This window comes from Cloeon dipterum, chromosome 2 (assembly GCF_949628265.1).
Source record: "Cloeon dipterum chromosome 2, ieCloDipt1.1, whole genome shotgun sequence".
NCBI classification, from domain to species: Eukaryota; Metazoa; Arthropoda; class Insecta; order Ephemeroptera; family Baetidae; genus Cloeon; species Cloeon dipterum.
The window spans coordinates 12,110,762-12,134,459 of NC_088787.1; the positions used below are offsets into that span (position 1 = coordinate 12,110,762).

The 23,698-nt window shown below is 39.1% G+C and overlaps 5 protein-coding genes across 6 annotated transcripts; 1 reads left to right on the forward strand and 4 right to left on the reverse strand.

The window, feature by feature from the left end:
- The first annotated feature begins 617 nt into the window (after positions 1-617).
- Positions 618-6,699, forward strand: LOC135936910 (sodium-coupled monocarboxylate transporter 2-like). Its single transcript, XM_065479917.1, has 13 exons — positions 618-955; positions 2,840-2,999; positions 3,048-3,113; positions 3,171-3,222; positions 3,279-3,346; positions 3,403-3,557; positions 3,610-3,750; positions 3,806-3,914; positions 3,963-4,072; positions 4,125-4,308; positions 4,369-4,455; positions 5,721-6,119; positions 6,559-6,699. The coding sequence occupies exons 1-13, from the start codon at positions 768-770 to the stop codon at positions 6,628-6,630; spliced, it is 1,791 nt and encodes a 596-aa protein (XP_065335989.1). The 5' UTR covers positions 618-767; the 3' UTR covers positions 6,631-6,699.
- On the reverse strand, positions 6,685-10,091 carry LOC135936918 (uncharacterized). Its single transcript, XM_065479926.1, has 7 exons — positions 9,688-10,091; positions 8,178-8,345; positions 7,967-8,121; positions 7,797-7,914; positions 7,590-7,670; positions 7,374-7,532; positions 6,685-7,035 (listed from the first exon to the last, which is right to left on the reverse strand). The coding sequence occupies exons 1-7, from the start codon at positions 9,724-9,726 to the stop codon at positions 6,838-6,840; spliced, it is 918 nt and encodes a 305-aa protein (XP_065335998.1). The 5' UTR covers positions 9,727-10,091; the 3' UTR covers positions 6,685-6,837.
- Positions 10,092-10,227: 136 nt separating this feature from the next.
- LOC135936921 (zinc finger SWIM domain-containing protein 7-like) lies at positions 10,228-13,185 on the reverse strand. The gene is made up of 3 exons (XM_065479930.1): positions 12,854-13,185; positions 11,413-11,559; positions 10,228-11,336 (listed from the first exon to the last, which is right to left on the reverse strand). Exons 1-3 carry the CDS (start codon positions 12,933-12,935, stop codon positions 11,080-11,082), a joined length of 486 nt encoding a protein of 161 aa, XP_065336002.1. The 5' UTR covers positions 12,936-13,185; the 3' UTR covers positions 10,228-11,079.
- A 2,592-nt stretch (positions 13,186-15,777) lies between these two features.
- On the reverse strand, positions 15,778-19,476 carry LOC135936034 (endoribonuclease CG2145-like). Of its 2 annotated transcripts, XM_065478714.1 has the most exons (6): positions 19,335-19,476; positions 17,323-17,484; positions 16,995-17,277; positions 16,402-16,598; positions 16,100-16,338; positions 15,778-16,044 (listed from the first exon to the last, which is right to left on the reverse strand). In XM_065478714.1, exons 1-6 carry the CDS (start codon positions 19,390-19,392, stop codon positions 15,811-15,813), a joined length of 1,173 nt encoding a protein of 390 aa, XP_065334786.1. In that variant the 5' UTR covers positions 19,393-19,476; the 3' UTR covers positions 15,778-15,810. The 2 variants fall into 2 exon arrangements, with proteins under 2 accessions (XP_065334786.1, XP_065334785.1); XM_065478713.1 differs by having other exon boundaries at positions 16,995-17,484.
- Positions 19,477-19,566: 90 nt separating this feature from the next.
- Positions 19,567-23,359, reverse strand: Lsm12a (LSM12 homolog a). Its single transcript, XM_065478715.1, has 5 exons — positions 23,195-23,359; positions 22,727-22,860; positions 22,551-22,660; positions 22,327-22,495; positions 19,567-20,438 (listed from the first exon to the last, which is right to left on the reverse strand). Exons 1-5 carry the CDS (start codon positions 23,313-23,315, stop codon positions 20,322-20,324), a joined length of 651 nt encoding a protein of 216 aa, XP_065334787.1. The 5' UTR covers positions 23,316-23,359; the 3' UTR covers positions 19,567-20,321.
- Positions 23,360-23,698: the final 339 nt, after the last annotated feature.

Genomic DNA, 23,698 nt, shown 5'->3' on the forward strand with positions numbered 1-23,698 from the left:
ATCCGCAGTGAATAAAAAAACAAGAAAAAAAGTATCAAAAGGGTGGTTTTTAGGCGGGTAAAATTATATTGGGGTTGTGGGGTATGCGAAAGACTCATTCCTTCTTCAAACAAATATCATTAAATCACGACAATGAGATTTAAAAATAATTATTTTTCTTGAATTCATTGAAAATATACATGACTTAGCATTAAACAGGGTTGAAAGAGGGGATTCAAATGGAAAGTGGTAAATTTTGACGGAAAAATCTTATAGAGAAGGGGAAAAAGAGGCAAATGGGGTTTTTTCAGATGTTGTTCACACAATCTTTTCTTAACTCCAAGCTAAAATGCTCATCTTAGAAGGTTAATTTATTTTTTGATAATTTAAAATTATTACTTATCTTTCGTAAAAAGGTTAATAGTGAAATAAAGCGATTTTTAGAAATTTCTCACATTTTGCGAGAGTGCGGCGCGGTCTATTTCGGAATTATACCGTCGCTGGCTGCATGATTTTATTTTTATCCAAGCATCTGCTCCTTGACTCTAATGCAAAATTTGTCTGTTTGTTTACACTTTGGTCGGGGTGGTTAGCACGCGTTCGATTCTTTTTTGAATTTCTCAACACCACGCCGACGGAAATAGCACGGGCGTCGGGCAGTCGCGCACATCGGATGTTCCTTTAAGACGGCGGGGGAGTAGCGCTAATTTTCCATCGAGTTGCGATTCAGTTCAACCTTGACTCCTCCAGGCCTTCCTTCGGTGTCAGTCCGTCGGATCAGCATCAGCATGACGCAGCACGGCGGCATCTTCAGCCCCATCGACTACGCGCTGTTTGTCGTGTTGGTGGTGTCTTTTTCGCTCATCGGCATTTACTTCGGGTTTTTTGCCAAGCAGAAGCAAAACACGCGCAATGAATACCTCATTGGCAGCAAGGACATGGCCTTTTTTCCCATTCTCATGTCCCTCGTGGCCAGGTATGTTGGTTGACCTTTGTGCGCTTCTCAGCTCGCCTCTTTCGAAATTTAAATATGTATTATGTTTTGGCAGCTTGGAAATGATGCCAATGAACTAGAATTAAATTAGATGCAAAGTTAATTTTAATTTGTCTACTGGCTACGATTTCGTTTTTGAATACCCGATTACTTGTAATTAAGAAAAGCAGAAAACCTATTTTAAAGTGGATCTATACAGAGTGACAATTGAAAATTATTCTAATTGTTGGATGCATAATAATTAAGCAGTTGATCGATACACAGTTTGTTCTAAAATTTCTAATAATCAAAAAAGGACCTTCTTACAGCTAAAATTCGAATTTTTCAAACATTTTCTCCAAAATGTACAGCGCTTGACCGCATTTTCTTGGCAGATTTCAAATCGTCTTGTCGAGATCTGTCCAACAGCGCGAGGAAATATTTTAAGGAAACTCTTTGTTGTGAAATAAAAAAGTAGACATTATTCCTTACCATTTAAAAAGCATGCTGACTTTGCAGCCACTCTTCTCAAACATTTACATTGCCACTTTCGTCTTCAACTGAATCCTAAGGGACGAGTTCATGCATTGGCAACAAGCAGCTTCCAGGATTTTGCTCTATTAATCCTTTTTTATTATCATGAACTTATTTTTCTAAACTGATCTGCTGCCCCTGCAAATTAATAAAAATTGAACAGGTGTCATAGCTGCTCTATTTGTGGGGCTGCACAAAAGAACGTGTTCCAAGCTGGAAGCAAAAATGGAACTAGAATCGCCTCTTTTTTCAACAACTGTTCGCTTCCACATCGCGGCTCTTTGTTTTAACAAAAAGTTCCTATAACATTCCTAAGAGATGCAACCCTTGCGTTATTCCCGCTTCCAACGCCAAGTGGAGATGCGAATTCGCTTAAAAACCGTTATTTCGCTGTCAATCCGCTTCTCTGTTACTTTTGGAAGCGTTTTATTCCGCAGGGATATTTTCTTAGTAGCTATGCAGCTTGCTCGAGTCTCGTGTGCAGCAGGTTGCATTCCCACCTTTTCAGGGGCTGATGAAATGATGACTGCTGCATTCACATTGACACAATACATTAAATTTTTAACAAATTTCAGCAATCGGCAACAATAGGAATTCACAGTTCAATTCATTTCCTGTGATGAAAATCGATTTTTAAATAACATTTTTTTCAATCAAATTTACCGGTAAAAAAATTATTAAAAAAAAGATAGTGACGCGTAAAGTGGGAAGAAAGTGAATTCAATGATAAGATAATCTATCAACACTTTTAACTTTATCTGAAGTAACATTTTATACCAAACTTAACTTTTGTGACAGAAAATATTTTTCAAGATAAAAATATGTCAAGGCGACCAATTTTTTTTCAATTTAGAATTTCAAATAATCCAATTTCGAAAAAGAATAAGCACATAAATATATTTGTTATATCAAATTGCGATATACAGCATCTATCCTGGAATTTTCGCTACGTTCGTTTTTGAGATATTTCAGGTCATAGGTAAAAGCCTGGAAATCGAAATATGAAGTGAACGCGAGATCTCGGCTTCTGCTGGTCAAAAATGCAAAAAGTGCAGCACACCATTTAACTCGTCACGAGTCCCTCTGACAAGCCAAAAAGGTTTCAGGCTGGTAACTTGAACCGTTTTCATCTCTAATCCCCCACACGCCTTAAAGGAATTAATTTTTCTGCGCTAATTGTAGCCTGAATATTTGAAATTAACGCACCCTCATCAACCCCTAACTCACCCCTTAAAAATAACCGATGGAAAAATGAGGTTAGTGGTATTATGTTTTTTTAAAGAAAAAATAGGCAATAATCGCTCAATCTACAGATTTGTTGTTTTAATATTTTTTGGTTGAATAATTTTGCAGTGCAACTTCCGGAGTTACACTCCTCGGCGTACCGACCGAAATCTACACGTATGGAACGCAGTACGTGGTGCACATATTCACGGAGGTGCTCGTCTGCGTCGTAACAGCCTGGCTCTTCGTGCCTGTCTACTACAAACTTCAAGTCCCGACAACATACGAAGTAAATCATTTCCAGCTGTTGATTATTGAATTAATTTGAATTTACAAGTACTTGGAACTGCGGTACGGGAAATCCGTGAAATACGTCTTATCTGGGATGTACTGCATAATGACGGTATGCATGGCTTTAAAGTCCATATTGATTAAAATGCTTTTATATACGTATTTGCAGAATTTGTACACGCCTATGGTGGTGTACGCCCCGGCGTTGGCACTCAGCCAAGGTATTTCAATTATCAGCTTGTTGTACAATGGCAATTAACAGTCAATATTTCGCAAGTTACCGGCGTCAACATCTACCTGATAACCACTGTCACCACATCTATATGCATTTTTTATACATGCATTGTAAGCCATATATATTTTGGTTTTCATTTCGCGGAAATTATCGGAAAATTTTCAAGGGAGGATTCCGAGCCGTGGTTTGGACCGACACCCTGCAAACGTTTGCCATGATCATTGGGGTGGTCGTTGTGGTTATTCTCGGCACAATTGAAGTCGGTGGAGTCACGGAAGTTTTTAACAGAGCCGATGAGAGTGGTCGCTTGGTATTTTTCAAGTAAATTATTCACACACAGAGGCAGTCCGATATTTAATCTCAAAATCTGCAGCATGGATCCAAGCCCATTTGCTTATTACACCTTTTGGAACGTGATGGCCGGCGGATTTTTCGGCTGGTTAGCGGGTATGGCCAGCAACCAGGCGTCGCTCCAGCGGTGCCTGGCGCTTCCCACACTGGAAAAGGCTCAGAGGTGCAATTTTTTTAACACGCACACGACGAATTTATTCAATTTCTTTTATACACAGGGCGACGATTATCACGTCTTTTGGCTCGGCGACGTTTGTGCTGTTCAGCGTGTATACTGGCATCACTTTGTACGCAAAATACCATGACTGCGATCCTCTGGTTTCAGGAGTAATGTTTTATTTAATTGCTTCAAACAATTGATCAATGATTCCGCAGCAAGTGACGAAAATGGACCAAATCTTGCCCATGTTCGTCGCAGACATCGGATCTACAATTCCTGGTATCGCTGGAATATTCGTTGCAGGAATTTTCAGTGCGGCATTGAGGTAAAAACATTATTTTGTGATCACTTCTAAAAATCGAGGAAATTTATTTCAGCTCGCTCTCGACAACGCTGAATGCCGTGTCCGGCGTCTTTTTAAATGACGTTATCAACCCGTTGTTGAAAGAGCCCCTGAGTGAAAAGCACTCCAGCTGGGTTTTAAAGGGAACCGTTTTAGTGCTGGGATTGCTGGCAATGGGACTGGTCTTCATTTTGCCTCATCTCGGAACAATTTTCCAGGCAAATATTAAAAATAAAAAATATTATCTCTTAATAAGATTTCATGGTCGTCTGACTCAGGTTACGAGAATTTTAGGCGGCGTAACAGTTGGAGCACGACTTGGAATTTTCCTCTTTGGCGTCCTTGTGCCTTGGTTTAATGAAAAGGTGAACTTCATTTTTCTTTTAAATTTTAATACACAAAGAAAATTCATATGTGAATTTAAAAACCAAAAAATGAAACCAAAAATCTTCACTTTAGCGCCGATTTTAGGGCGTTGGCGGGGGCGGCGGTGGTGGCAAAGGGACTTTATAAAAGACGCAGATTTTTTGGCGAGTCTGATTAACAGTTTTCCGTCGTACGACCCATAGGAGCCGAGTTATTAATTCTTAGAGTCGAAAAAACGTGAATTGTGACACTTGCCAACTGCCCCTATGGGCCGGAGGGCGCTGATTCCGGTACCAATCGACGTCTCTAGATTGATGCACGTTCACCGTGTGCTATTTTCGAAAATTTTTCGCATTTGTACAATTTTTGTTTCTACCAAAATTTCGGTAAACTCAAATTTAAAAATAAAAAATCCCCTCGACACAGATTTTCCCGGAAATTCCACCTAGTCATCTGAGCCATGCAGGCATTACATAGAAAAAGTTTTATCAAAATTGGTCGCTCTCAGTTTATTTTTTACGGTATAGTGGAACTTTTCGGTTTTTACGTCGACTTCCGGATTCCGGTCACCACATCTCGCGATCGGGGGAAACATTCGACCAACCCCATACAGTCGTTGCGCAATTTATCTGGTAACATGTTGAGAAAAACATGATTAGTGGACATTCCCCATTAAGGCGAAAAAAATCCCAATTTTTCTGAACGGGGAAAACCACCGGTTCCATCGCACGCGCAGGTTCACCAGTCCACCGCCGGTCTACATAGAAACCGATTTTTAGATTTTTCGCACCCATAAAATTTTTTAAATTAATTTGTTCCGTTGTTTTACTTTGAACGACTCGTAACGTTTTCGTGCGAAAATGGTTTTCTCTTTGTTATACAATTTGGTCGCTCGTCCGATCGTCGACCACGACCCCTCATCGGACACGCGTCTTTGACCTACGGGGTACTCTTTTCAGGGTGGTTCATCCCCGTGGCCTTGGATCCGCTCCCAGACTGGTTTTTAATGCTTTATTTTCTCACCAATTTCGAGCACTTTCGGCGATAATCAGCGACGATTTTGTACCCTTGCCTTTCACCGACCTTCCTCAGGTCGCACGACCAAAGATCCGACCCTGCATGGTTTTTTGTGTTTTACCGGCGTAGTCGCTTATAATTTAGTCTTTTTGTCCGTTTCACCCTCGACGGATAGTTGTTTGAAGGGCCCAAGAGGCGCTTGATAAGTCTGTTGTGCGGTATAGATAAATTTTTAATTTCTCTCTAGGCTGTGATTTATGGCGGAATAACAAGCGCCCTTCTGATGTCCGTCGTGGTCATTGGACAAGGGCGCGCGGCAGCTTCCAAGGACCTCGTGTGGCCGAAGATGCCCATCTCCGTGGAGGGCTGCGCCCCCTCCCTCATTTCCAACCTCAACACCAGCTACATTTACGAGCCAGAGTACACTCAAGGAGTCAACAACGACGTCTTTTGGCTTTTCAGGATCGCGTATAGGAACAACGTCATGATCAGCTTCGCTCTGATGATCGTGGCCACGACGATCGCGTCGTTCATCGTGGGGTTCAACGACCCCAGGGATATGAACCACGATTTGTTCAGCCCTTGCATCAGGCGCTTTTTGCCAGCGTCCAGGGTGAAAAAGGATCAAGAGCAGGAGCAGGAACAGGTTGACACCAGAAAAATCAGATTTTTTTTAATTCCTTCCTTGACATTATTAAAATAATTTAAAATCTTGAGCTCATTTCCAAATTTTGAATTACAGCATGACCTTGGACCAAGGTCATGCTGTAATCAAGGCCATCAAATTTTGTGTCTCTTTGATCGGGCTCTGTGAGAGGAATCCAAAGCACCTTATTTTTTAAATTTATTACGGGAAAATGAGATGTACTATTGTAAGGTCTCAAAGGTTTTCAAAACTATCCCGTAAAAATGAATATTTCGCGAAAAATATTATGATGCAATCTTCTACAAAATACTGAGGATTAACTTTCGTTTAGCTTGCATGAACTCATGCCAATTGTGTCCTCCAAAAACCGTGACATTTCGTCAAAATCCTCTGCTCATAAGGGATTTCATCTAATTCTTGCAATTCTAAATTTTTCTAGGAATTGGAGAGTCCTATCAGGGGAGAGTTGGAAACAGAAAAAGGACGACATTTCACTGAATCTTCAGTTTAATCACCTTTCCAAAACAACGCAAAAATATTTTGTATAATATTAAGACAATAAAAATTCTTAAATTGAAAACATTTATTAAATTAAACGTGCATGATGTTAATATTAGTCAGACTCTTAGTGTAACTTATTGAATATCGTATAAAACTAGGATTGCAGGAGTAACATAGCATAGAATAAATATATAATTTGAAATCTTCCAGCCTCGACTTAAGCCTTAGCTCCGGGGAAGAGGACGCGCATGGCGGCGTAAGCAGCGCGGGAATCGTTGATGGTTTTCAACAGGTTGGCACCGACCTCAGTCACCTCTGCTGTGGTCAGCGCGCTCAGTTCCGCGACGGTGGCCTTGATGGGGTCTACGGCGGCAGAGCCAACGATCTTGATCAATCCTCTTTCGATTCTCTTCCACTAAAAATTAAAATTTCTTCGTGTTAAATATATGACTGCTAATTAAAATGGTCCTAAATGAATTTAGCAAAAATATATAAAATTACAGATTATCGGACCAAGGGAATAGTGAAATTTGAGATTTTTCAAAGAGTCAAACGGTTTGTTAATGATTTTTTTGCTCAATTTCGATTCCTCTCGTCGCGGTCTATCCAACAGTGTGCGATTTTTGAGGAAAAATTCTTTACATTGTGAAATAAATCGTGGTTTTACAGTAGGGAGCATGCAAACTTTTTCTCAAAAATTTAAACAACAATTATTTAAGCTCTTTCCCAATTTTCAGAGTAAAAAAAACCCACCTCATTTCTCATGGAAATGGAAGCATTCTGGGCATCCCTGTTGAGCTTGTTGAAAGCCTTGAAAATGGCCATCATGTCCTCGGCAACTTCATCCCTGTTGTTTCCCATGTCTCCAAGCTGGTAGGAAATGAGTCGGAGGATATCAGCAGAGTCGGAAACCTTTGATTAATTCGTTAGGCGCAGGCTCAAATAATTGAAAAAACTGGGATAGATAACCTGGAGGGAGAACTGCTTTTCGAACTCCATGGCAAGCTCCTTCACTGCAGCCTTGTAAGCGATCAGCTCTTGCTTGTTGGACTGTGGAGTTGTTATATTAATCATTGAACTTAATTTTAGATGGCAATCAGCAGTTAGAAATTAGTCAAAAAGTATTTAGATAACCATGTGCTGTCAAAATGACACTTTAATGACATTGTGAATTACCTTCAAATCATTGACTTGTTCTCTGATACTGGCGATAAGGTCTGCACCTTGCTTCTCCATCACTTCCATGGTGTCAACAAGACGGGTTCGCAGGTTGATAACAGACAAGCCTTCAGACCTAAATAATAATAGATCAAACATTTGACCTTCACGCAGCGAGGCAAGCAAACCTGAGGGAAATAAGGAACTGCCAGGTCTCAGGCACGACGTTGTTATCCACAGCGAGCTTTTCCAGGTCAGGAGCCAATTCCTTGAGGTCCATGAAGTTCTCGCCCAGCTCCTTCTTTCCGTAGAAGTAGCAGCTGTACGCCATTTCTTCGAAGAACTGTTTTTTTTTTAATTAACTTCCTGGCGGACGAAAAGAGTTTTGAAATTGCATACAGTGGCGATGCAGCCAGCGAGGTCGTCGTCAGGCCTGGAAGGCATGCGTGCCAGTCCTGGGGCGAGGTCGACAAGTCCATCCTCAAGGGCCAGGTTCAGTCTGGTGAATCCATGGAAGTTGAGATCGCCTTCCGGCTTGAGCGGCCGCTCGATCGGAGAGGCAATCCCCTGCAATGCCCACAACAAATTAAAAATTTAATAATTTGTCGAAAATTGAAAAAAGGTTTTGCAACCCTGTAAGAGCACGAAGTATTTTTGAAATCAAAGAAGATAATTTTGATCGCTGATTATAATATGAAATTATTCCAAACAACGAGCATGTCTTATCAAAACTTGTAAGATGTTGAGCAAGAGTAAAAACGAATGTAGGTTTATCTGGAAAATTCGCCCGTGTTCTTTTACGCACGGACTTCTGTTTGACACAATCTGACACCTTGTAAAATCCTAGTTTCGATGTGATTGAAATGCTCTGATAGCAAGATTATTTTGTCCTGTCGGCACGAGCAAAGAATCATAAACCAATGACAAATCAATTCTTGCATTCACAACGCAATAGTTTCCGTTTTATTTTCAAATCAAGTGATGATGATGATTACAAATTTAGAGTTGTGAAGATTGAGACGAACATATAAAAAAATCGAAACTGCTCTTTAAAAAAGACAATTCCCAATAATTATAAAATCGTCGAATTTTATTCAAATAATTGTCTGAAAATAGCTAAGTTAAGACGAAAGTTTTAAATTAAACCTGTTCAGTACATGAATCTGAATTTGAAAAAATACGTTTTGCTAATTGACAAAACCCCGCATATAACGGATAAGGCCCGTGCCTGTACAATGTTTGTGATTTTAATGATTTTTAAACGTTTGCAAGACCCTCTACAAGAAGAATAAACTGTGAATTTTTCGTGTTACGGGAAAATGTATGAATTATTAGAAAATTTAAGAAAATCACAGCATTTTCTTTGCTAGATTTTACGTCAAATGGAAATGAAAACTGTCTAAAGAGTGTGAACTGCTCTACCTGTTTTTAACAATATCTAAAAGAGCAACAGGCCCCTTCTTTCTTTTGCGCGTGAAAAAATATTAATTTTCTGACGAAAATTTTTCATTATATATCCAGGTTTGAAACCGTAAAGTAAAAATTTGCGCTTGTCCATGGAATAGTAGACACGGTTTGTAAGAAATGGTTCAAATTATGTAATTCCCGTGCTAATAAAAAGCAATTCTTCCAAAAAATTTTAAAAATAGACCATTTCCTCGTGAAGACCATTGCAGAGAATTAAATCTTAATTTGTTTTCACCCTCAAGAGTTTATTGAGAAAAATATAGAATTAATTTTCAAAAGTCAATCATCTCAAGATGGAACGAGATATTTTACCAAAAAACATAAATAAATAATAAAAAGTAAATGGATATGAGAAATATCCAATTTTCTGGCCGCATCTATAAAATAAATCTCTTAGAACCATAATATTCAATTTTCAAATAATTAAAAATATGAAATTTACCTCCGCGACGCAGAGAGCGATGATGAGGGCCACCTTCATGTCCAGTCTCCAAGTAAGTCAATCAGTGTGCAGGCAGTGTCAATTCTTTTATACCGTGCGGCGTCACTCGCCACTTCCTTTATCTGAAGTGTCCGCGCCGCGGTGACGACAAGATCATTTTATAATGCGTTCGCTCGTCAAGGAAATTACACGCGTCTCGAATCGCATTTTTCAGCAGCAAAAGTTAGCACTCGCCTAGTCAAGATGATAACGATCTCAAGGGTCAGTGATAACAAATTTGGCGTGGATTTTCACACATCGATTGATTGACAAATGAGACGGCCACGAAATTACAACAAAATTAGAAATTGACGAGAGAGAGATATGTGGGGAAACTAGGACGGCATTGAATTCTATAATTAGAAGCCGTTTGCAATTTTTGAAGCAAACATCTCACTGCAGTTTAATTTTTTATTAATAAAAAACCCTTCTTGGAACCAAAGTTTGTTTTGAAATTGATTCACTCAAAGAAAGTTTGGTTATTTTTTTCGAATCTAAACCAAATTTCAGGCAGTGAATATTGATTAATAATTAAATTACTCATGCATATAAATATAAGTAATTAATTGATAAAACACAAATTATATTCTTAAATAACAAGGCAAGCACACGCGAGAATTAGATCCGTTTTCGTTGCGCATAGTGGACTCAGCCCCTCGGTTTGAAAACCAAAATATTAGGTGAACGCGAGATCTCGGCTTCTGCTGATCAGAAATTAAAAATCTGCATACCATTTAACTCGTATTAATGCCCATTGACGAGCCAAAAAGGTTTCAGGAAAGTAACTCGCACCCTTTTCCCTCCGTAGCCACACAAGAATTGATTAATTCAAGCGTAGAATGTTTGCAGGGTTACATTTGCTTACCACCCGGTTTTTTCACCACCGGTTGTTAACGGTTTTTACCACTCAATTTTAACCAATTTCTTGCGCAAGAATTGCGAGCAATTAATTTATTCCATTTTTCTTCTGTGAAAATCTAAAATTTCGGTCGGAGTGCTCAAAATTTCCTCCACTGTGCAGATATTTTTTTTTAAAATTGCCATTTTGCTGCGTCCATTTCTCCAAAAAATGTATCTCTTTTTGCAAGTCAAGGTTATAAGCTAATAATTAGAAAATTATTGAAAAATAAGGTGAAAACATTGCCTGCAAGAAACTGGTAAAAATTGAAAAAAAACGTTTTTACCGCTGCACTGCATTTTTTTTAAAAAATGCGCGTTTTTTGCAACCCTTTATGTTTGAAAGCATCCTAAATACGGATTTACATACCCTTTCTCTTAATTCATCCCCTCTTTTTGAGTAAAAAATTCAATATTATTTCTACATCAAGTAACGGAAGGAAGGAATAATCAATTTTACAATTTAGCACCGGCAGTTGGTTCAACAGAGTTCGGAGCAACACTTTTTGAATCGTCACTGACGAGCAGAGTCATGAGCAGCGATGTCATTTCCTCCTCAGTGATGGTCCGTTGTGTGGCTTTGCCCAAGATTCGTGCGAGCCAAGCGGCCAACACGTGCTTGCAAGTCAATTCGCTGGCATTGGCGCCGAGCACGAAATAATGAAATGCTTCACACGGGCAGTAATTCTCTTCGGGGTACAGGGTGTACAACCCTAAAATTTTAATGATGTAACACCATTAATTAAAAAAAACAATTATTATTAGAGTTCATCTAGGTAGAGATCCTACCTTTGGAAGTTCCAGTAACTTGGACCAGTTTGCGGCCAAAGGGCGAGTGCAGTTCGCACACGGAATAAGGCTTCTCCACGATGGCGATCGCCCGCTCGAGGACAGCGCCGAATACAGAGTTCAATGCCCTCATCGCATTTTCTGTTACTGTTTCAGCATCGATTTTAGTTAACATTTTCTAATTAAAAGAAAACGTTGATAGCATGCCATGCCGAAACACTAAGCAATAACCAGCATTTTCCGGAAAAAACACTTTTTTTGTGTTTTAATTTCTTCAATTAAGCGCATTATTTCCGAAACGCGTGCATTATTTTTATTGAAGATCAGAAAATCCGATTTTGGACCAAAAATAAGAATGTTTACAAAATCAGAATAAAAGCCAAAAGACCGAAAATTCCACGTCATCTTAACTATCCAAAATATCTTACTTTTTTGGTGCAATATGTGACCTTTTCAAGGTTCAATTCGTAAAAATGTGGAAAAAACGAAACTAGTGTTTTCTCTTGCTATTTTTTGCTAATTATAGAACAGTGGTGTACTTTGTGCAAATTGGCGAACCCTGATAACCAGTTGCGACTGACTACCCCTTAGTGTTAGAAGCTGCCAACATATGGCGCCACCGCATACTTCCGATTTTAAAACAATTCAGTTTCCGTTGTAATTATATAAAGACTCAATCCCGTTGCTGTGCATCCTGCACTTAAATAATTGGTTTCTTATGATGGGCTGAAAACAAAAATCTAATCGCCGTAGAAACGTCGAGACGAGAAGGATTTTTTGTTATTTGAAAAATTTGCTGTTCACGTTTCTACGACGATTGGCTGAGCCGATTTTGGATTTCAGCCCATCCAAATAAAAAGAAATCGTTTTCGGTGAAGAATGCACAGCAGCCGGATTGAGATTTCTGTCGCAGTGAAAGTGAATTAAAATCTGAAGTATACAATGGCGCCATCTGTTGGCTGCTTCAAACACCAAAGAAGGTTTCTTAACCTCTGGTGAATTGCAATCATTATTTATTTAATTTACGGAATTTACATTTGCGATTCACACGTTTTAAAATATACGTCTGCATTTTTCTAATGTCTATGGATGCTCTTTTTAACTAGCAAATTAATTATCTATTTTTTAATATATTAAAATTCGTCCGGCACATTATTTATGTATTCTTAAAATTGAAGGTTGCATCGCTTGTTTATTTTTTTATTTTTTTCTTGAATTTATCATAAATTATCACTTGTCAAATAAAAGTTAATCATTTATTTAAGCAAAATATATGTCAGAAGGTAGAATAATTGCTACATATCCTGAATTTTAACCAGTTTTAAAAATAAATATGTACTGTAATAATAAAAATAAATCATTTACATAATAGTCGCACTTCATATTATATATTACATGTACACGTTTGATATTACTAAAATACTTTGAAATTTGTACTCACGCTCGTCCTCTTCGTCGACAATAGCTTCCACTTCTTTCAAGACACCCTTTGAAATGTTGGAAAGTAACCACCGCTGGCTCATTGCTCATCTGCTTATTTGCGATAAAACGGATAAAACGCAAAATCCAAACTGATGCGGCTGTTGCGACTTTGTAGCTTGATGGCATAAAATAGAACGAGATGCCCCCGATACACAACGTGCTCAGGACCTAGCTGTTCGAGTGTTCTATCCAAAACCCTTTGATTTGAACCCGATAAATTGTGGAAATTGCTCTCCTGCCAGGAACACACGCCGCCGTCACATGGGTTTGTTTGTTTACATTCTTCACTCACATGCCATCGATATCCCATAAGCGATACTAATCGATTATCGATATTTGTTTGGGCGGAGCGCGGGTAAGACAATAAATTTTGAATAAAATATCAACGTGACACGTTTGCACTGTGTTGTGTGTTAGATGCTCCTGCATGATGTCACATATTTGGAAAAATCTGTGAATTTCGGAAATTAAAAAATCTCAATCAATTTGTTTTCGTTATAAAGAGTATCTTTACAAAAGAAAAAAATATTACGTGATTTTAACAAAAATACTATCCCGCGTAGAAAAATTTAGTCCAGGATTGTTCTAGGAATATACCTCTTTGGTCGAGGATCAATCCTCAGGAACAATTATGGGCTGATATTGGTGACGCTTTTTCGTGTTTTTAGATTAATCCGAGGATTATCCCAAAAAGATAATCCTAGAATGTCCCAGGGATGTTCTTAGGGGGATGTCAGAAAACTCTTGCGTTCCTCCTAAGAATATTCCTGGAACATTCTTCGGTCTTTCTTAGGAACTTCCTCAAATTAATCCAGGATCAATTTCAAACGTGAAAAAAATTAGTCCTTGGCTCTTTATTTTAATAAAATTTAATTTATTATTGTCTTAAATTTTAATTGGGATTTACACAATAATTAAACATATATATTTATTCCAAGAATAATTATTTTATTTTTAATTTCACATACAGGCAGTAGAGCATAATAATTATGGTTTCACAATGACAGAGTGCATATACATACATCCAAACATTTTGGGCACTACACAAATATCAGTATTTAAGATTAAACACAAATCAAAATACTGCTTTTGACAAATTAATCGTACAGTTCATGTCAATAAGAACAAGAATGAAGGACAGGCTGTGCAACAAAATGATTTGGTTCAGGCAAAGGCAGCATGGCAAGAACAGATCCAGAAATGCCACCGCGATTTACATAGAAAAATTACACATTTTTCATCACCGACTTACAGTTTCCGCCACCCAAACTTATTTATGGGGTTCTAATTAATAACTTAAGGACTTGCGAGAATCCCACATCAAAATATTGGTGGCGAAAACTGCGTAAGTAGCAGCAAAAAGTTAAATTTTACCATAAAACCGTTGGATTTGAAAGTTGCGCGATCTTTACTAATTTCTTTGGACGCTAATCTATAAAATGAGACATACCCTGTTAACCGCAAGATCCAGGCCATCCGTCGGAGTCCGCGGGACGTCCGTGATGTCCCATACTGGCGGCGTCCGGCGTCCTGCGTCCGTTAATAACTTTAACTTTGAACATTGGTTGACCGTTGACGCGTTAGACAAAGAGATGAGCGAGGCAGGATTTCGTCTCTTGCTGCTGCTGCTCGCCAGTCCTGCTGCCAGCGCCCGTCGCCCCTCCCCCACTCCACAACAGAAGCAGGCAGGCAGCAGGCATTCCATGCAAGTGCGTGCGTGCATGTGCAGCCGCCGCTACCACGCGCACACTAAAATCGCCCTTTTAACCCTTTTTGTCCTTCTGACCTTTATTTTCAAATTTGCCCGTTTGTCGGTAGCATTAATTTAAGACTCTTTGTATTAAGAAATTAATTTATTTAATCGAATTAATGATTTTTACCCTTTTTAATCTGGGCAGATTCTTTGAAAAATAAAGGCATCATATTTTTTGTTAAGATAATGAAAAATTTGTTAGGTTTTAATATAAAAATTTAATCCATTGCATTAATTAAAAAAATATTTGCGAGAAAAATTTTTTTTTGTGATAAAGATTTCAAAATATTTAACAGTATGGCAGTTAATTTTCTTGTTTAAATTATGTTTCATATTTAATTTTGTGTTTTTAATTGTAAGAAAAATATCTAAGTTCTTCTCTTTTAGGGTTTTTTAACGAATATTCCAGGAACATTAAAAAATATTTTTGGATTAATCTCAGAATGATCCATAGAATAATCTGGGGATAATCTTTTAGCTATATTCAAATTTCCACTTTGGGATTATTCTAGGGATATTCTTGTAGATTAATCTCTAGATTGACTTAAGAACATTTTAAGGTTAATCAGGATTCATTCCAGGAACATTCCAGAAATTAATTTTTTGGATTAATCTTAGATAGATCCAAAGAATAATCAGAGGATATTTCCTGTAGATTGATCTCTAGATTGATCTTAAACTATCTTAGGTTAATCTTGATTAATCCAGGATTAATCCTGGAACATTTTTTTGGATTAATTTTTTCAGATAAATTTAGATTAATCTAGGATTAATCAGGATATTCCTGGGTTTTATTTTTTTATGCGGGTATATTATTATTAAAGGTGTTGTCCAAAAACACGGTCCAGTTTGTAGCTCGGAAATAAAAATTATAGAAAACTTTGACGGGGAAAAAATCAAATATATATATCTCTATGACCAAGCAGGGTGAAAAAAACTTGAATTTTGAGTGTTTTTTATTTCAGTTTATTACACATTTAACAAAAAACTAAAAATATTCGCGATTATAATTGAATTTTTACCATTTCACCTCGATTCCTATATTTACTGTTCAAATTCTCAAAAGTTCATTCAGTTTTCAAGCAAATAAAATGTTTGAAAATCTCGAAAATAAATAAAAATGGAGATAATTTATCATTTAACATTTTTTATTTTTTAACTGTTCAAATTTCCGGATAAGCGCTTCCGATATATTTATTGCCTCTGTATGTGAATGAGTGCGTCTTGATGAAGAAAGGCTCTCCCCCGAGTCGTACGGGACACTTGTTGTCCGGCCTGGTCAAGAAGCAGACTGTGTACAGGGCCATTTCCAGTTCTGGACTTGTCCCGATGAACATGGAGCCCACGGGCTTCGTCACGTTATTCCACGTGAAATGGTGCTTCACAACCGATCCACGCTGATTTTTTTAAATTAATTTTTCAAATAAAACAAAATTAAGATTTTCAATGTACCCCTGCTAGATCGACGTGCCTGATGTATCCGAGGTAGTTCATTTTCCCCGTGTTTTCTTCATGGGCAAAGTAGAGCCAGTTGTGGAAGCCGGAAATTTCGCCCTTCCTGATCTCCGCCAGGAAGACATGTTCAAATGCGCTGGAGCCGATCGGTGATTGACCTCCGAGTCTGGGAAACATTGTGAACCACAGCATGTTCAGCTTGTTTTTCAACGAACCAGCCGCGTTTTCAATCAAACCTGCGCATAACATAAAAAATTAATTATATAAATTTGAATGTAACCACCTATAATGTATTCCACCTTTGTCAACTAGGAATTTTTTGGTCTTGGCCATGACCTGAGTAGCCATGATGGCGTCCAGCAAAGCTCGGTCTTCGTCTCTTTCGTAAGCAGTGACAACCTCAGCCTGTCCAACGTCAGGCACGTAGTTGTCGTACAAGTGCTTCAGTTTGGAGGTGGTTGACAGTTGGAGAGCCCTAGCCTGCAGGACTAGCAGTCTATATAAGGGAAACAAAATCATGATAGTAAAAAATGTACATAAAACATGCAGGTTTTCGCTAGCACCTGTATTGATCCGTAAAAAATGATATTTTTCTAGAGGTCTCACAATCAGCCGCGAGATTTAAGGCGGCGGCTAGCGGGAAGAACGGCATAGCCGAATTTTTTGCCCGGCAGCGGCGGCTAAGAGTATTTAAACGTGAAGTTTGATAGTGCTTAACGGGGCCCAAAGGGCCACAAGACATTTTATTCTCCTACACTTTTTAATTTTTCGACCTTTTTCATCGGTGGCTGGCTGAGACCTCTAAAAATGCTGCATTTTTTTATTCATTTTTTAAGGAAATTTTATCATTCTTTCGGCTGAAAAAATGGCAGAATATTGGAAAATCTCTCACGGTTGGGAAGCAACGTCGGCGGTGTTGGAGCCGTGCGTCCTGCCCTGCCAGTTGGCCCTGACCAGGCTGGCAGCATTGTTGGAGTCGCTGCGGAGCAACTCCTCGCTGAAGCTCCTCAAATCGTCATCAGACACGTTCGAAACGCCTGGAGCAGAAGTCGTTTGGCCCCTGGACTGATAAACCCTCGGCGGATTGGTGCCTTGCTGGATTCGAGTTGCGGTGTTGCTCGGCCCGTTCTGTGACGCTTGCGGGAACGATCTTGGAGGAGAAGGGGTTGTCGTACCTGAGGGTGGCCTGGCCGCCTGAGCGTACGAGAATGGGGTCGTACCTGAGGGTGCCCTGGCCGCCTGAGCGTACGAGAACGGGGTCGGCGAAGGCTTCGCGTCGGACGCTCCAGCGGCAGACGCCGCCGGGGCTTGCGGCTGATTATTGTTAGCGGCTTGTGCGTACGACCGCGTTGGACTTTGATTGTTGTGCGTGGCCTCTTGACCTATTTTATCGAAATGGCATTTATAATTACTGCAGGATAGGATTGTGGCTTTCAGTTTTGAATTATTAAATAAGTTCAATTTCAGACGGTCGCATCTCTTTCAAACCACATTTATAACCGTTTAAAACAGTCCAAAACCGTCAAAGTGCACAACTATGTTTCGCGTGGGGAAAATCCTTTCTTTAGGGTATAAATCCAGCAAACGAGTGACGTTCATACCCACAACACGCGTTCGAAGCAGGAGCTGTATGCATGCGCCTGTTCAAACCAGCCAGTTTTCTCGTTAAAACCCTTTGATCGCAATAATTGCTACTCTGTAAAATGCCTTGCCTGTATCGTTACGCCTAGTGCCAAGATATTCTGAATTTTTCAGTGTTTGTATATAAATTTGTATATCTTAATAAGTTTTATGATGCGGAGGACTACATGGCGTTTGTCAACAATTTGTGATAATTGTGCCCAAATTTTTTGTTTCTTCCTTTGTTTCTATTTATATTGTGTGAGTATTTATAAATAGATGGCGATTTCATTGTGCGGAAGTGTAACCTACTCCTGTTCTCTGTATTGACCATGCTATAAAATAAATAAATTGAATTGAAAGAAAATGTTTGCCTCTAAATGTTCTCTAGAAAGAAAATGAAGTTACTCTTGGATATTTTAATTCATTCATGAGAAGTTAAAAAAAACAAGGAGAATCGTGATAGTTTGAAAAAAACTAGTAAATATATATGATAAAATAAATAAGTAAAATGTTGTCCAGAAATTCGCTTATAAATTTTATCTATTTTGCATAATTTATTTTCACAAATTTTTTTAGCATAATATATTCGATTTTAGACGGTTTCCAAGCACATTTCGCAGGTAAAAAAACTACTAAATTCTGTCATATTATTATCAAAAAGGTTTAAAATTTGTTAATAATTTTTTATTGTGGTGTTTAGGATTTTTGTTTAAATTTTTTCAGAGGTTATTTCATTAATCATTCTTATATGGAATTAAGAGAATGAAATGTTCTGCGTCCCAAACTCAAATAAAAAAGGAAGCCACCAGGATCGAGATTATCGGCACATCAGGGCGTTTCCTCAGGGCCCTGATGGCTTCCTAAGGGTCAAATTGAACGTATTCTGGCCGTTCCAACAGTGTCCAGGTCTTGCAAATCGAACCATTACAGAGCCCGTCAGGCGTCGTTTAAGTGGCTACCCATGCGAATTCGTGGGCTACCCTAACACCAGGGTTTGATTTCTTATCTGTTCTAATCGTCTAATCTGATCTCAAGAATTATCTGAGCTATTTTGATTTTCTTGAAATTTAACCCCAACTCAAAATCACCCTTTTTGGCCTCTGACCCTTGTATCTAAAAAAACTTACAACCTGAAAATTTACAGGACCCGACGACAGCATGATTTTCCAGAAAAAACAGCCCTTAATTTTACCGTCAACCTTGGTTATTTCGGCACCTCTGTATCCCCCCAACATACTAAAATAAAGAAAAAGAAATTGTAACAAATAAATTTTAAATTTATAGCAATAAAATCCAATATTTTGTTTTTAGACATTTTCGTTTCTGTATTCTTGCATCAAGGTCTCAATAAGTACCAAAAATAATTTTGAATAAAACACTTCTGGTTGGAAATCTCGTCTAGAATGCTAATACCTCAAAATCATTGGGGACCCAGTTCAATGAAAGAACTTAATTATGGGATAAACACGAACCATTTCAAAGTGATTTGGGCACTTGGAAGACATTTTAAACGTTTTTCATGCTCATTTGATGATCCATTGACCAAAACGAGTCAAAATCTTGTAAATATCCACAGTCCTAACGAAAATGAACGCTTTTTTGATCTCACCTAATGCTGCCGCCGATATAATCAGGGCGAAGAGGCAACCCAAGAGTGCCCGACTCATTTTGGCAAGCTGCAGCACACTAATCGTGAGTATATTTCTTGTTTTGCTGACAACAAGGCCAGAGGGCACTTCTTGTCCCCACCCTCGTCGCCTCAGATGAGTGAAAGCCAGAGTAGTGTTTATATAGAAAAAATAACAAACGGCAGTGGTGGGGGGTGAAATGAAACTCACATGTGGGCCATTTTAACAATATTATCTATTAACAGCGATCATACAAGATTCATACTACATAAATTTGGTATCTGACCTCTGGTTGAAAGAAAAGAACGCAAAGAGTGGAATCAGGATGAGACATGACTCGAATTATTCAAAGATACTTTGTCGAGGAATTAAAAAGAAAAGAAGGGGGCGGATGCTATCCTGGAAGCGAACGGTCGATTTCCCTTGATCGAAGAAGACGAAATGATAAAGACTTTTGGAAGATGTCTCACACAATCACGCACTCGAATCATTGCAATTGTTTGGAATACTACACGGGGGATAGAGTACTTCTTACTTTGGCCACTAATTAGAAAAATAAAACGAGAATATTGCTCTGTCAAAGGGGCTCACAAGACCAACCAAAGAATTAAGCCTAAATCATGGTCAACATGGCCTACAAATGCACCAAGTAAGGATTTTCTGTTTCTGCGAACTCGACAAATCTTTGTGTGTGTGTGAGAATTCAACAAACTGCTGGAGCCCTGGATAGCAAAACTTGAGTGAAAAACAATTGCAATGAAGGAATATTATTTTTTACTTCAATCGACTTGTCCAATACAAAATGATGAGTGTTGAAGAGTCGGGGCCCTAGGCCGGAGCGGCTGGTCGGCGGCCGACCGGTCCAGCGTAGGGCCCCGCCACAGATGGAAACGAGAAGGGAAGGTAAGCTTGCCAGGTCGTTGCTGCGTTCGTCCGCGCCTCAGTGCCGGACGAGAGCTGCTCACGCTTTACTGCTTGGCCGGCGGGGTCGGTGTCGCCGACGCGGTGCCACTCAAGTTTCCCGCAGCCGCCGGCGTGTTGGCGTTCGCTGACTGCAGCTGCAGGTCTTTGTAATACTTGTCCACCTGCAACACCAGTGCACAAAATTATTTGTCTTAGTTGCAATCATGTTAACAAAATAAATAAGCACTGCTGACACTAGAGCAGATTCCAACACAGGAAATGGAAACAGGAATTCCTACATTTTCCTGAAATTCCGGCAGGACAAAACAGCAATTTTATTTCAAAGCAATTTCAATCTTAAGCTATATATATATATATATATATATATATTATCTTTCAAATCAGAAAAAATTGGACTGGATATAATTACATTTTACAACGGTTTTTAATGGGCCTGAATGCTTGGCCTCAATCATGTCCACGTCCAAAATTTTCCTGAAAAATCTCATTTTAAAATCATAACCCTAGTATAGCAGCTACTAATTGCTAAGACCATTTTTGTAATGTAGTATTGAATTAGAATAAAATAAAACTAGGAAAACACAGGAATAAAGCTGACAATAAAATCTACAGGGGGTTGCAAAAACCTGACTTCCACTTTTAATTAAGTTTCATAATTTAAACCGATAACTAGCAGACATTTTATGCACTTGAGTGTTGAGTTGATAGAACATTGTGGCAAAATTAAGTCCAGCGGAAGAGCATTTTAAAATATAATCTCTAATTGACAGTTTTCTTGGCAATATAAGAGCACAAATTTTTGTCCGACTATTTGAATTTTTAGCATATTGTGTCCGAAATTACTTGTTGGATGTATTAAGCTGTTGTTTGATAAATAAAAAAATCAGATTTTTTTTTAATCAGATATTTTTAATTCGGTTTAGTGGTAAAAAAGTGGATTTTTTCTATTTTAACCAGTTTCTTGGTAGCAACGTTTCACCTTAGTTTTCAATAAATTTCCAATTATTTGCTCATGAACTCGACTTGAAAAATTGTCTGAGAGAAATTTTGGAGAAATTGAGGCAGTTTAATAATGACAATTTAAAAGAAAAATCTGCACAGTGGAGGATATTTTGACCACCCCAACCGCTAATTTTATCTTTACAATGGGGAAAAACGGAAAAAATAATTTCTTGCTCAAGAAATTGGTAAAAATTGAGTGGTTAAAAACCAGCAGTGAAAAAACCGGGTGGTAAGCAAATGCAACCCCTTGTACAGGAGTTTGTTCTATAATTTGCAACAGTAAAAAACGACATGACTAGAGTTAAAATTCAATTTTTCAAATTTTCTTCAAAATTTACAGTGCTTGGCCACATTTTCTTGGCAGATTTGGATTCCTCTCGTTGAGATGTTTCCAACATTGTGTGAAAACATTTACAGGGAAACTTTTTTTGTGAAATGAAATAGGATTTCAAATAAGGAAACAGTCCTCACCATTTGAAAAGCATGCTAACTTAGCAGCCACGTATCTAAAAAAAATACGCTGCTACTTATAGTTAGGTCAATTTAGGTTTCAACTGAGTCCACAAGGGATGAGTTTGTGTATTGGAAACAAGGATTTTGCAGTAATCCCCAATTTTAATAAATGGTACAATATACAAAAGGATTAAACTCTGAATTAATATCCGATTGCAAATTTTGGGCTGGGGGTTCACGTAAACATTACAAAAGTAACACATTTGAGGCAAAAAATCTATTCTCAAGCGGTTCCCTTTTAAGTTGAGCTTTGGTTGAAGAAAATCTTAAAAAATTTGAACTTATAACTAAGTTTTCATTTTAATTATTATATTATTAGTGCAGGAGCCACCGTTCCCCCTCTTATCACCTGTCCTACTCGACCCCTCTGTGCGCTAGCGAGCGGGGGGTCAAGTCCCGGACAGGCCCCCCAACCCCATGCTCGCTAGTGCACAGAGGGGTCGAGTTGGACAGGTGATAAGAGGGTGAAAGGTGGCTCCTGCATTAGTTTTTGGCCCCGTCAAAAACCCTCCCTTTAAATTAGTATGTCATTACCATCTTTTTGACGTGGCTCACAGCTCTTGACTCAGTGTGGGTTAAGGGAGCGCCTCCTCGGGAGTCCTCATTGTGTACTCTGACGTCCTGCACTCGGTAGGGAGGGCAAACACGGACTTGTTTCATGACGATAATATCTGCATTCGACCACGTGACTTCATGATGCATGCTACAGAGGCCGGGTTTTAATTAAAGCACCCTTTCCTGCGATTTCATCATCTCACGTTTTGGATATATTTAGGAAAAGGTTCTGTCCCTCGGGCGAGACTCCCGCCTTTAGTGCCGAGATCACCCGACGCTTCTCCTCAACCTGATTCCGCGCTCTGGTGCTGATCTGCCAGCCAAACAAAATTTTATTAAAAGTTTATATACCATATTATGAAAATCATCCAAGGCATACTTTGAACAAATTTAAGGGCTGCGGGGATTCTGAGCTGGACGTGGCGTCTTTCTTTTCTTTGATATCACTGACCCTGGCGAGGTTGATCATGTGGATGTCGTTCAGCTTCGCCTGGCCATTGGAAGCAGAGCTTTCTGGTTCAGAGTTAAGGAAAACACCCAACTGGGACAGGAAAATGGTAAAAATGGCTAAACAATTTGACAATAACAAATCATGTCGGTGACCTCAGTCCGATGCGCGAGTTGCAAAACGCGCCGGCAATGGTGAAAAAGGTTTGTCGGCACCGAATCTGACAGAGTGGCGGCTTAGGCGACGCGAAAGCACGGATTCGTGACAAGCAGCGCGAAATCGGCGAAAAAGCACGCGTGAAAAGGGGCCGACATGGAGGACGCATTGCCAGGCGGGTCGCGACTTTGCGACCGGTTTGCGGACAAGGTCACATGAGGTGGTCACTTTTGTCAAGGATACTAAGAACTAACATCTTGGTCTGCTGGTCGAAGGCCAAAACTTCGCCCTCCAGCTCTTTGTTTAGGCATGTAACGCACGAAACTATGCTTCCTATGGTAAAACACTCGCTGACTTGAGCCATCTTTAATCACTCACTCGAGTTAACGACCGACGCGACATCTAGCAACTGCGGACTGTGAAAAGCAAACACGAAAGGAGCAATGCTGCGACGGTAGCGCCACGCCCGCCGGCCCACGCAGGCGTAACAAGCGTTGTTTGTGTATGCAACCTGTGTAGCACACGTGTGTTGGCTTTGCAGTGGTTGCCAAAGTTCTAAGTCTAAGGCGCTTCCGTAAATGAAAAGAAGGAAAAGATAACAAAAAATTGACTTATCGCGATCGCAAAGAAAATTGCGCGTGGGAAGATCTCATTCAACTGTAGGATGGGAAATAATATTTTATTCGTAAATAATGTCTTAACTGAGGAACAACAATGTTGCCAAATTAAGTGATTGAAATTCGCATC

What these genes read in the sequence shown, in the direction of transcription:
- LOC135936034 (XM_065478713.1), bottom strand. Translation starts at nt 19,392, where the DNA reads ATGAGTCGGGCACTCTTGGGTTGCCTCTTCGCCCTGATTATATCGGCG. An exon ending in AAAATTCCTAGTTGACAAAG is followed by an intron (nt 16,339 to 16,401) that starts GTGGAATACATT and finishes TGTTATGCGCAG; the next exon opens with GTTTGATTGAAAACGCGGCT. An exon ending in GGCACGTCGATCTAGCAGGG is followed by an intron (nt 16,045 to 16,099) that starts GTACATTGAAAA and finishes TAAAAAAATCAG; the next exon opens with CGTGGATCGGTTGTGAAGCA.
- LOC135936910 (XM_065479917.1), top strand. Translation starts at nt 768, where the DNA reads ATGACGCAGCACGGCGGCATCTTCAGCCCCATCGACTACGCGCTGTTT. An exon ending in ACACTGGAAAAGGCTCAGAG is followed by an intron (nt 3,751 to 3,805) that starts GTGCAATTTTTT and finishes TTTTATACACAG; the next exon opens with GGCGACGATTATCACGTCTT. An exon ending in AAGAGCAGGAGCAGGAACAG is followed by an intron (nt 6,120 to 6,558) that starts GTTGACACCAGA and finishes AAATTTTTCTAG; the next exon opens with GAATTGGAGAGTCCTATCAG.
- Lsm12a (XM_065478715.1), bottom strand. Translation starts at nt 23,315, where the DNA reads ATGGCTCAAGTCAGCGAGTGTTTTACCATAGGAAGCATAGTTTCGTGC. An exon ending in AGCCCTTAAATTTGTTCAAA is followed by an intron (nt 22,661 to 22,726) that starts GTATGCCTTGGA and finishes TTTGGCTGGCAG; the next exon opens with ATCAGCACCAGAGCGCGGAA. An exon ending in TGAGCCACGTCAAAAAGATG is followed by an intron (nt 20,439 to 22,326) that starts GTAATGACATAC and finishes CTGGTGTTGCAG; the next exon opens with GTGGACAAGTATTACAAAGA.
- LOC135936921 (XM_065479930.1), bottom strand. Translation starts at nt 12,935, where the DNA reads ATGAGCCAGCGGTGGTTACTTTCCAACATTTCAAAGGGTGTCTTGAAA. An exon ending in TGTCGACGAAGAGGACGAGC is followed by an intron (nt 11,560 to 12,853) that starts GTGAGTACAAAT and finishes ATGCTGAAACAG; the next exon opens with TAACAGAAAATGCGATGAGG. An exon ending in AGTTACTGGAACTTCCAAAG is followed by an intron (nt 11,337 to 11,412) that starts GTAGGATCTCTA and finishes TTAAAATTTTAG; the next exon opens with GGTTGTACACCCTGTACCCC.
- LOC135936918 (XM_065479926.1), bottom strand. Translation starts at nt 9,726, where the DNA reads ATGAAGGTGGCCCTCATCATCGCTCTCTGCGTCGCGGAG. An exon ending in TCGCTCTCTGCGTCGCGGAG is followed by an intron (nt 8,346 to 9,687) that starts GTAAATTTCATA and finishes TGGGCATTGCAG; the next exon opens with GGGATTGCCTCTCCGATCGA. An exon ending in CCATTTCCATGAGAAATGAG is followed by an intron (nt 7,036 to 7,373) that starts GTGGGTTTTTTT and finishes TTTAATTTTTAG; the next exon opens with TGGAAGAGAATCGAAAGAGG.